A 12,610-nucleotide genomic window follows, 5' to 3' on the forward strand; every position below is an offset into this window, starting at 1 on the left:
AAGAACAAAGTCCTTTATACCATTAAAATTGATTCGGTTCTAAATATAAAGATGCCATACATACCTTCTGTAACAGTTGCACCTCATGTAGATCAAAATATTGCTCCATCTGTAGTATCCAATTTACCGGATCGTTGCCATCAAACTTCCTCACATCGTTTTTTCTTGATTTTAGGAGCTCGATCTTGAAATGACTGTAACTCTATAATTTCGGATCTTCCAATTTTGAAATTACTACCTGCGGTAGCCCTCTGCATCCTCTTTCCAATGCCAACAATATGATCGCAATTGCATTCTCCAAGAAAGATCTATGCACAATCTCCCAAGATGACCTGATTATATACCTTTTCAGAAGAGAGAACTTGTATGAAGTGCCACATGTCACTGTTTCAATCTTCGGACCTGAAACTGATACACAGAAATCTATAGGTTGTCCTCTTTCTGTAACTTCTTACGAAACTTCAATATGATGCTCAGAAGGAAAGTTGTGACGATTTTCCCAAGGTCACCTGTTTGGAATGTAATTTGGGGGCCTGCAGAAACCCTAAATGTCTTGGACCGTATCTCTAAAAATATAGCAAAGACAAATCTGTTTGAGATGGAATTCTGGAGCTTGCGAAAACCCTAACTTCCTCAGATCATATCTCCGAAAATATAGCGAGACAAGATCTGAAATTCGGACCTGTGATTCAGTGTGATCTCGGCTCAAATGGTTTTTTTAGCTTCTTCAACGTCGCATAAAAAAAGATATAGCGAAAATTCCACAATGACCTGTTTGGAGCAGCGAAACCCTAGAATCCAAAGCTCTGATACCAAATGTTATGAAACTAGCTCACAAAAAGATAGATAAACACCTTCAAAATAAGTCTCTTCAAGCGGCAACCTCCTTTACATTACAGAAATGAACAATTCTTGGATGATACAAATGACAAGACCTCCTTTCTATATATAGGAGTCTAAGGGGTCATAATATAATCAGAGCCGACATAACAATAATAATGTAAGGGCACAATAATAACAATAGTGGGTTTCTGGAGAGAGTGGAACCGGCGATGGCGAGGGTTTCTGCGAGGGCCTATGCAATCGAGCTCAGCGATGGTGCTGACTCGAGCAACAACGGAGGGAGGGCCCGCATGAAGCAGACAGCCTGGAGGCCGAATGGCGAGAAGGCACCGTGGAGGCAGCATGCAACGAAGGCTGGGCCGAAGTCAGTTCCAGCGACGGGAGGAGTAAAGAAGACTCACAGAGGCAGGTTCAGCACCGGTGCCCTCCATGCAATCCGTAAGTACCAGAAGAACACTGAGCGATCCCCCTTCCGGCGCCTGGTGAGGGTGATTGCCCAGGAACTCAAGACCAATCTGAGGTTTCAAAATGTTGTCATGCAATCAAAGGAGAGGAGCTTCCGAGGGCCAGATCGAAGCCTTCTCGCAGCAGGGCGATTAGATCTTGGGCCGTGGGTAGTGATAAAGCCTAGATCTGGAAACAAATCGACCTTTCTTGCCGCAGATTCCTCTTGCCATAGATCAGCCGCAGAAGGGCTCCCCAAGGCAAGGCAGATCCACAGCTATTTTCATAAGACCAAGGTTCTACATAGATCTGATGCAGATCTGGATGGGACGGATCTGGATAGTATCGAAGCCACTTCAGTGCGAAGGGAAGACCACAAAACTGGCCCCTGGACGCAGATCGCCAGCTACGAGGAGATAACACCCAAGCGTTTTCAAATTTTCATTAGAACACCCACGGGGAATACAACATTGACCTGGGTTAACGCTACAGACAACGTAATAGATCTGAAAAACAACATAGCAGATCAGATCGGCTACCCGGCTGACAAGCAACACTTATTAGCAGGGGGCAGATCGCTACAGGACTTCAGATCCATAAAGGACTACAAAGTCAAACCAGGATCTACAATCATTCTCAATATGAGACTAAGAGGAGGTGCAGCAACAAGCAAATCAACAGAAGGAGGAAGCGGATCCAAACCAAATCACAACCCAGATCTACACCAGCAGCACAGAAGTGAAGGAACATCTTACAAGAATATTTTACAAGGAGGGAAAGCTTCTCCAACAACTCCAAAGCAGGTTGGATCAGAACCAAGTCCATACATAGTGGAGCAAATGCAGCAAACTCCAGAACTAACAATCGATACAGCAGAAGCAGAAAAGGTATGTTGCAGCTATGAGAAGCTAGCCATCATATGTCGTTTTAACGGATTTTGGCCCAAACCCTTGGATCTGTTTCACTGGATATTCACAAAATGGTCTATGGACTGTGAGATCCACCTCTGTTCCAAAGGGTTTTTTATAGTTAAATTCCAATCATCAGAAGTTAGAGATCTTGTGATTCAGGAAGGACCTTGGTTCTGGGGATCATCGGGCCTCTTTATAACTCCATGGTTCCCGGAATTTGATGCAAATTCTTTCGTTGTATCTAAAATGCCTGTATGGGTACGTCTTCATAATCTCCCTATCCATTTCTGGGATCAAAAAATACTTGCAAGCATAGGGAACGCCATAGGCAGATATATCAAAATGGATACACAAAGAATAGATGAAAGAATCTTTACTTTTGCACGCATATGTGTGGAAGTAGATCTCAGTAAAGGATTACCGGGAAACATTAAACTAAAACACAAAGATCGCAGCTGGATGCAGTCATTAGATTATGAAAATACAGCTTTCAGGTGCAGAAAATGTCGGCAAACTGGACATCTCCAAAATGCATGTCCAGAATATAAAAAGAACAGTGGCAGAAAGAAGAAAACCGGCAATCAACAAAAGGGATGGAAAATTATACATTCAGATTCGGACGAGGAGGAAGAATATGAAGAGGAAGAACCAGTTCAAAATGAAACAGAAAATCAAAAGACTCCTACACAAGAGCCCATGGAATCACAATCCGGAAAGAATTCAAATCCAATGGAACTAAGTGGAACAAAAAGGCAGCATTCATCAAACACCTCTGATTCAGACAAGGAAAACCCCCTACCCGGCGATGAAAATCCACTCCAAATTGTTCCCATAATTCCGCCCCAAGGAGAATGGCGAAAGGTCAAGAAGAAAAAGGGGAGGAAGTCATGATTCCCCCAAATGTCAGCACCTTTGTTCTCGCTGTGGTCTTTTTCACTTGCAGTTTTGTCTTTATTTTTTCTTTTTTATGTGTTTATCACCTTTGACAGACACTGGCCGAAATTTCCTCATATGAGGAGGCCGTGTATCTGCTTAGTGGTGCCTTTAAATGTTTGGCTGGACTAAATGTTCTCATCCAGTGAGCTCTATGATCAGCAAGTTATAGAGCAAATCGAATGCCTCGGCATATACTTGTAACTTTTTATCCTGGTAATAAAAAGTTCGCTTTTTTCTTTGGAAAAAAAACAATAGTGGGTTTCAATGGGGCACAACAATAACAATATTGGGACTATGGGACTATATGGGCACAACAATATAATAAGGGGTTGTACTAATAACAATAAGGGGTTACACTAGTACTATAGGGACCTAATAGTTAATCCTGCTTAATATTGACAAGAATGATATATATGTTATGTCCATTGAAGATGTTGGTTATGTTGTTATGTTGAAGGTTCTCTTTATTTACACATATGCCATTAATGCATTTATATGTTGCCTATGGTGTTTGATATTGCTGCTTGAGGATTGTGGCTCTTCTTATGTGTGAAGAGAGCATGTTGATCTTGATGATATGAGATCTAGGAGATGAGTTACTAACAGAGCTTGATTGCACAATCTTATGCTACGATTGGTTGATGATGATGAGTTCATGATTTACTCATTGTTGTTGGCATCTCTCAATGATGAGAAGATATATACAAATTGTTGTCACTATGTCACGAGCTATCAATGATGGATGAATTGCACATAGTGATCTTATGGATGATCACTTGAGTTGCATTTTGATGAAGATGTTTATGGTGTGATAATTCTACTTGATACACTTGATGAAGTATATGTTATGGTCATTTTCGACATTGAAGGTTCTCCTTACCTTTGATGGATGCATATGATGGCATTATGGTTCAAAAGATTGATAATGCTACTTATGGATTATAGCTTTTCCTATATATGGAAAAATCATGTTACATAAAGTCAAGAGGATGTTTATTGATATGTTGCTGCTACAGTTGATTGGTGATGCTTGAAGACACTGCATACTTGGTCATAGGTTAATGATATTGGAGCTACATTGTCTTACCTTACATGATTGATGATGAGGATGTTCATGTTGTTGTCCATGTTGTTGCTCTCAGAGGTTTATGTTGCAGATTCCTATATGGAGAATAATGGTTGTTGATGACTATTTTATGGTCTTACTACCTCATGGTTGAGGTTCTTGTCTTTGGTTATAAGTGTCGTATATGTCTCTTGATGTAAAGGTCATTTAAAGACCCCTGATGTAATCATTGTAATATTCAGTCATGTTTAGGCTATTGAGTCTTGCTATATAGTTTTTGAGACATTGATGTAAACCCACTGTGTTGGGCAACTAATGCAATCACTAGTCAGTCGTCATAGGAAAGGTCAGTTTTGGTTCAGTCATAAAATCTTGTACTTTATTTCAGCATATGCTCAGGGGGAGCATGGTCATATGTAGTGTTCATACTCAGCAGATCAGATCTACAGTGATCCTCTCTACAAAGGGGGAAGGCAATCTTGATTCAGCATTGGTCAACCCTTTGCCCTTGATATCAAAGGGGGAAAGAAGATTGGTGTTTGTAGAATGCTTGATGAGCAGTCTTGGTATTTGCAGGTGTGTTTGCAGAAATTTACAAGTGATGACCAAACACCAAAGTGGTTGCCATCAAGTCCAAAGGGGGAGATTGTTGGGATTATGGCTAATGTGTTGTCCTTGATGGCAACCTACTTGATAAAGATGGAAACATTATGGTAACAGAATGATTATGAAGTCTAGTACAGATATTACAGGTGATATGGATAAAAGAATGTCAGTTCAGAAACAGATGGATGGTAAAAGAAAAGTCTGAGAAAGTATATGTGGGTCCGAAGAAGAAAGGTTGGGTACATACGTGAGTCCTATGGGTCAAAGTTGCGTATATAATCCGCACCATGGTATTTTGGATACCACGAGTCATTACCATGGTATTGGCCCATAATAATTAGAGCAACAACGGTTATTTTATCCCGCCAAAGAATACTTACAACATAACCAAGGTATTGGCTAAGGCAAATACTATATAAAGAGACGGAGATCAAGTTGTTGGGTGTGCAAGTAATGAGTTATCTATGTATGATCTGATCTGAAATAGGCGTGCACCAATGAGCATAGAGGAGGCTCGGATCTAATAGATCTGAAAGTATAGTAAAAAATAATGAATATACTTGCTTGATCTGTTGTAAGCTAACAATGATAGATATGTGATGATAATAATGCTTTGATATGGATATGTGACAGTGAAGTATGCACAGTATGTGTTGTTGTTGTAGTGAAGGTTTGACTCAGTAATTTCAAGATCTGTACACAGGTTTGCTTCGAGATAATCGCGTACATACGCAGATCTGTCTCTGTAGGGTCGCATATATATTCTGCGAAATAATTTTCAATACGTACAAATATGTATGCGGGTGTTGCGTATGGTAAGCGCGTACATACGCAGATATTTCTTGGGGAAGTTGGATATACAAACTAGGGTTTGATTTAATGATTAATGTTTACAATTGATGATATATGGTTTATTTGTTGTTGTCTGTCGATAATGTCTCTATCATGATAATATGTGTTTGACAGTATTGATTGGGTTGATTTGGTTATGGAAAGGAATGTCGATTAGTGATGATCTTGCAGTATGGTGATCTGTAATTGGTTCAGTGATTTGTGATTGATTCAGTACATGATTTAGTGGTTGTTTCAGTAATACAATAATTTAGATTCCGCTGTCAGTGATTTGAGATCTGTGCGCGGGTTGATACAGAGGAAGTGCGTACATACGTGGGTGTGCTTCGGAGAAGTAGTGTATACATTTTAATATATGTGTGATCAGGGTTTGCATGAACAACACTGTATTTCTGTGATGATGAGCAGTGTATGGTTTGGTATATGATTGTGCATCTGATGGTTTATATCTGTTATGGATTGGTTTGATCTTGTTGCAATGGTTTTGAGATTCAGTGATTGGTTTGCTGATGGTACAGTGATTCAGTTGGTTCTGTGATTAAAGTTCAAATTTAGTATTCAGTTTGATATTGAGCTTAATGTTGAAAGTGGGTCCAGTCTGAACATATGATGAAAGGTGGCCTACAGGTTTGATGTTTGAGTCAGGTGGATCCAATATGAAATACTATGAAAAGTGGTCCACAAGGTGCTGAGGGTTGGAGCCTTCAGTAAGGAAGTCAGAGCTTCCTTCCAGTGGTAGCCAGTAAATTTGTGCAGGTGGTACGTGCTCCCTTCTAGTAGGAGCCAGTAAACGAGATCAGAGGGTTGGAGCTCCCTTCCAGTGGGTGCTGGAGAATGAGAGGAAGTTGGACGCATGCATGCTAGTAAGAGTTTGCACCAGTACAAGATTGTAAGATGTTTTCCTTTATAATAAAAGAAGAAGATAGAGACGACGGTAGTGGTGGTTTTCTCCAACATTGGGTTTCCAACTAAAATCCTGGTGTTCATGTGTGTTGGTATGTTTCTTGTGTGTTGATGATCTATTTGCTCTTTACTACTCATGGTTTTTGCTTAATGAATAAATAAGAAGTAATGATACACCGGTTAAGGATGAATAGTTACTAAAATAAATGATAAATTAGTTATCTAGATATACGTGATTTGCATTTACCACAGTCACATACATATGCGGGTTTCCTGAATGACAGTAGCGTATAGAAATCAGAATATGAAATGAAAAGTTAATGTGAGTTTAAAATACTTATTCACCCCCCCTCTCAGTATTTTTCCCAACATTCAACCATTCTTACACAGAGATGAACCACATATCTTCAGCCTTCTCGCACAAAAATGTACCACAGATATATGTCCTTCTTACAGAAAGATAAATCAGAGAATCCAACTTCTTCACAAAGATTAAACTTGTCCTTGAGATGCTTCTTTAATCTCCTTTGTTCTACTCCTTCATTTGCTTCGTATGGTTAGAAGATACTATTGCTTGATGCTCAGATCGAATGATGATGGAGAGGAGGATGAGTGACTCTAATATATAGAGATCCATAGGCCAAATGGGTGCCTTGAGTAGCTGAGCTAACTTGGATAACTTATGGCGCCAAAACAAAAATTCAAAATTTAAATTTTTCTTTTGATAAATACAAGAATAATTTAATTTTCGTATGAGCCTGAAGAACATGCTTCACATGAACAAGTACATCAATAAAAATATATTAATATGAAGACCAACCACAGCTACAAAAATTCAACAACCTTAAGCATTTATGGAGGATGATGTCAGGGTGGAGATCATTATTTCTCATGCTTGTGGCCTATTTTTGGCATTTATGTTATGTTTTTGAGCTATATTAAGGTCGTCTTGTGACCTTAGACTCGTTTAACATTTAAGAAAACTTGTTTAAGGGTTTTGCTTGTAAAATTTTGGAAATAAAGCATGTTAGACCTCATATAAATAAAGGAGGCCTTATTCCATTTTATCATCATCATTCACTTATCACACTCTTCTCTCTTTGGGAGTGTGCATTAGTCCTTGTCTCTCTATTTGGCCGAAATGTGATCTTTTGTGATGCAAATTGCTCTTGGAGATGGTATCTTGCTTGAGGATGGTTTCCTAGGATTGATTGAAGTGATTCTTGTGGAAAATTTTGTAAGTTTACCACTTCTTTTATATAATTTTCATGTTGTATTTGTGTAGTAAGGTTTCTACATGTGTCATGATATAAATTGTTAAATTTATCTTGGAATCTTACTCCTCTATGATATGTAAAATTGTTTTCCTAGAATCCTTTAAGAGAACTCCAAGTGTGCATCTCTTAAATTTAAAATCTCCCCTCACAAGGAAGCCGCTAAGGTTTACAAGTGGATTCCCTAGTCATTCCATCCACTTCAACAAAATTGTTCTCATTGGATTTTCCCTAGAAGACTCCATTTGCCCATTTAGAACAAGGCACTGATGTTGGTGGTGTTGATCAAACCCTATTCTTAAATAAATTTCACCTTCTCTCTTAATTCCTAGATATTTAGGATTAGGGTTAGAGCTTATGTAAAATATTGGTAAGAAGTAATTTATCTTTGATATGTCATTGCTCTTTAGATAGGAATTGCATTGAATAATTCTCTAAAAGCAAAATTTCTTTGCATATTAAACCCCATTTTTAGGGATGGCATCATCATCCTATTGTTGTTTTATGAATGTTTCAACCATAAAACTCCATTGTAAACACTAGATCCTTCATATCTAATTGAGGGTCTCGACTCTCAACCCTTTGTTGATCCATCATTATAAGACCTCTTCTTCCGACTATTATATGACATCGCATGCCCTATTATTGAAAATATGCAAAACCCTAACTTATAACAGCGCTATAATTGATTCAAATGGTCTAAGGATAGCCTAAATTTTGGTAAAGATTATATCAGCTCTCTAGGCTCTATCGGTAGTGTATCCTGATCATTAGACCCCATCAATCACCTTGAGCCATTCGTATTGAATATCCTTTTAGTTGATCCTCTTAGGGAAGCCTCCCTTGTGGTTGAATACCACTAAATAGCTAGAGAAAAGGCTATTGAGGTGATAGTGGCGGCTTATATCTTGTTGCCTTGAGTTTTGAAACCGCCTAGTCAGGCTTTGCACTAGACCTGCTAGATTTTGCGGCAACGAGTCCAACAATTAGATTTTGATAGCCCTAATCCAACAAAAAGAAAGTGAGGAATAGCATCATAGCCTTCCTCTTCCACGTGACTATGTAGCCCCTCAATGGATCGACCCACAAACTTTGTGTGACTTGGAAAAACCTGCAAAAGACTTATGAAGAACAATTTCTAACAATGGCTAAGAAGAAAGATAATAGAAGAATCAATCCATAAGACAAGTTATTTGCACCAAAAGAAGTTCTTATTATGGCATGATGATCTTACAGTTCACAACAACACAAACGGAATGAGGGACTAGCCTTCTATAATTTTCTTTCTAACGACTAGTTTGAAACCCACTCCCCAAAATAAGACTTGTCATCCACAACCCGAAGACTAAGTCTTTACAATGAAAATTATTTTTTATATGAGAAATATTCCACAAAAGGGGGTTGATTTGCTTTCATGGAGAAAACTACCCTAGGAGGGCTGAATTTGATTGAAGGAGGCTTGATTTAGCTTGAATTGACTTGATTTGCTTGAAGAGAGGCTTGCTTTGCTTGGAGAGAGACTTGCACGCCTTCCAATGGCTAGATTTTCCCACAAATGTTCTAGCGTTCACTTAGCTTCAACTTTACACCTTCAATGTCCACTTCAAGAGGTCAAACACCTATCTTGAGGAAGTCGAGTTGGTCCATTTTACTAATTTTGCAATTCCTTTCGACCTTTTTGCTTGGTAACTTGACTTACCTTGAGTAATTGACCTTTTTCATCATTTAATTAGCACCAACAGCTAGACTTGACCCTTTAAAAGGCCTAAAAGACCTCACATGTGCGGGCCAACCCCTCACTTTAATGAGACAAGTGCTAGATCTTTAACACCCTGCATGATTTGAAGAATTGAGCGTCTTACCGCAAAATCTAGCAGACCTACAGCAAAGCCTCACTAGCCAACCTAGGTCTTAGGGCAACAAGAGATCAGCCACCACTCTCACCACAAGTGGCTTCTCTCCAGTTGTTTAGTCGTGGATATCATCCCCACAAGGGAGGCTAACCTGAAAAGATCACCGACAAACTGTTCAACTAAAAAGGGTTCAAGGCCATGCAAGGTCTAACAATTGAAGGGGAAGGTGCTGGCCAAACCTTGAAAGGATGAGATAAGAGCTGTCAAGAGTTCAAGTACACTTTCCTAAGATCTTTATCATTTAGAAGAAGGCTGTTATAAGTTAGGGCTTTTATGATATTCAGATTTAGGGCATACAATGGCATATAGTAGCTTGAGACATAGCCTATGAGTGATAAGATCAACAAAGGAGCAAAGGCTATTGAAGAGGAAAGCAACAGTTAGGTAAACAATGATGTTTTTATGGCTGAAAATGCATATGAGAGCAATAATTATCAAAAGAGTAATTAGCCATGGTGACTGATTTGACATTAAAGGAAAGGGTAGCCAATCTTCCTCGGACTTATTCAAACTGGAAGCCCCAACTAGTGTAAACTTGACATTTAATGATATTACCACTTGTTTGCACAGATCCGTCACTATCCAAACAAATGACGGTGATGTACTCCATGGGAAAGCAATCCTGTGACTTCACTTCCAGTAGGCATTCTCCCAACCTGCAGCAAAACCCCGTGATATCCCCCTAATAAAAACCTGTTCCTCATCTCCATCAGCACACCCTAGTCATACAGTTTCCCTAACCATTCATGTCAAATCACTGCCTATCAGCTGTAAGGCCTCCCTCTCCCATGCATATGGCCATACTTTGCTCCGTGTACTTCACAGAATGAAGATGGATCCATAATGACTACTTGAAGCATTTCAAAGAATCATGGACCAAAAATTTGGACCAAGGAAAGGGTTCATGCTACTATGGATTTGACCTGCGTTGCTGTCCGTACCTTCTCCAAAAATTTCAGTGTTTATGAGTCCAGGATTCTGAGCATTTAGGTGTTGTTACTAGTACCTACATTTGGCTTTTTGTCTGCTGTTAGTGCTATAGAATCTGCTACCAAATCTACAGCTCGGAGATTGCCAGAATTTATGTTGCTAGTACTAAATCCGATGTTGTCGGTTTTTATGATTATCGCTGTTGTTTTTTGTTTCTGTTGTTTGTCAGTTTTATCACCTATCAGTTTTCTAAATTGCAAAAGCATAAAAGAGATTCCATGTTTTAGCTCATAACAGCTCTGCACCAGTTCTCTACAAATTTTCAATCAACATGGTCTCTCTGCTTGCAGTAGGAGAAAGCAAAAGTTATTGTGTGCAACGCATTGGAGAGTTAAAAGGCCACAAAAAACCCATGGAGAAAATCAACTCAACAATAATATTGTGAGAGGTCGTCAAACGAAAAATAATTGGAAGAGAAATGGAATTTTGGGTCGGCCATTTCCATGCTTGGTAGTTCACATCCCATTTATTTGGGTTGAATGAGCGTGTCTAAGGGAGGGAATAAAGGTCCCTCAGAAAAATGTCTAAGGGAGGGAATATGTATCTCCTCTATGAGCTGTTCCCTTGCAGAAAATCCCCAAAATAAAAAAGAACCAATCACCCACCACATTATGGAAATAGCCTATTACTGGGAGGTACAACACTCTGACTACACAAATTCATTATCCTGGATATGTGGATATAGCAAGGGGCATGTAGAATTCGGTTTATCCTTGCCCCTCTAATGTCTTGTCTACAACTTATTCATTTACAAGTTCAAACTGAAACTTTCAAAATACAGTTAAAGTAGAGCAAAGAACCTGTAACAAGGATCCGTTTGAAGGTCTTCCTGTGTGAAGTGTGTGTTCTACTGAATGGATGCAATAGAAGACATCTGCCCTTTTCGTTCGGCGCCGATTGCCTAACTAGTGCGAGAGAAGTCCAGTGTTTTGTATGGTACAATGTGGATGAACATCTAGCATTGCAGAAGCCATTTTGCAGCGGAAGGGGAAAGGACCGGACACGTATAAAACCGGGTGAGAAATGGCACATTGACAATCTCAATGTTTGGTCCCTTGTCAGTGGCAATGACCCAATTGCACTCGACATTCCTTCACCCCAGCAGAGCACGGAGGCACCTCTCTATCAGTTTTATCACGGATTTTGGTGGCTATATTCAAAAAGATAAACCCAATTGATCATGAGGTACATAATTAAGCTAAACGAGATGAATTTGTTAAGCAGCATTGACGTTGGTCGGTTATGGTTCGGCAGATACTCGGTGGGAATCTAACTTCATTGGCTTGGGTTTGATTTTCAGTGTATTGGAATCAGCACTGTGACACTAGAGTTTGACCAACAGACCCAACTGACGACATAATTTTGGAAAATAATAGCATCGTTAGCACCCATAGTTATGTTTTCTTACACAGCATAAGGTAGAATAGAAAAGTGAAAGATTTTCTTATACACGGTAGAATGTAAGAGTGCCACGTAGTATAGTATTCTAGTTTCATTTGTGGAGTTAAGTTAGAGGTCGATAAAGGTGAATACAGTTGATTATAATTTATAATTTTTACGTAAAATTATTGAAAATTAATTGCTATTTTTTCTTATCAGGTAGTATATGGGTGTTGTGAATAATTTTATTTGGAAAAAAATATATAGTTTTAATATTAAATTGATAAAGTTATTAAATAATTAGCTAATTTTTTTTAATTATCATTATCATTTGTTTTAAATGATTTTGTTGAAAAAAAATTATCATTATCATTTGTTTTAAATTATTTTGTTGTTTTTTTTTATTCTAAGTACATTTAGTTATTTTTTAGGCATATTATTTGTTGATTTACAAAAATAAAAATGTCTATTATATTCACTAATTTCAAAATC

General features: G+C 38.7%; 1 protein-coding gene across 3 annotated transcripts in view; it reads right to left on the reverse strand.

Moving 5' to 3' along the window:
- The window catches only part of AGL26 (tRNA (cytidine(34)-2'-O)-methyltransferase), a 229,321-nt gene extending 217,224 nt beyond the window's left edge, over positions 1-12,097 (reverse strand). The window contains exon 1 of one of the 3 annotated variants that reach the window (XM_089439430.1): positions 11,539-12,097. In XM_089439430.1, coding sequence (XP_089295556.1) covers positions 11,539-11,827 — 289 coding nt within the window. In that variant the 5' untranslated portion in view covers positions 11,828-12,097. The remainder of the gene's footprint in view (positions 1-11,538) is intronic. The other 2 variants (XM_089439429.1, XM_089439431.1) reach the window with 2 other exon arrangements.
- Between the last annotated feature and the right edge of the window lie 513 nt (positions 12,098-12,610).

This window comes from Pinus tabuliformis, chromosome 9, assembly GCF_031772625.1.
Source record: "Pinus tabuliformis cultivar Carrire ecotype Pingquan chromosome 9, CPIR1, whole genome shotgun sequence".
Taxonomy (NCBI): Eukaryota; Viridiplantae; Streptophyta; class Pinopsida; order Pinales; family Pinaceae; genus Pinus; species Pinus tabuliformis.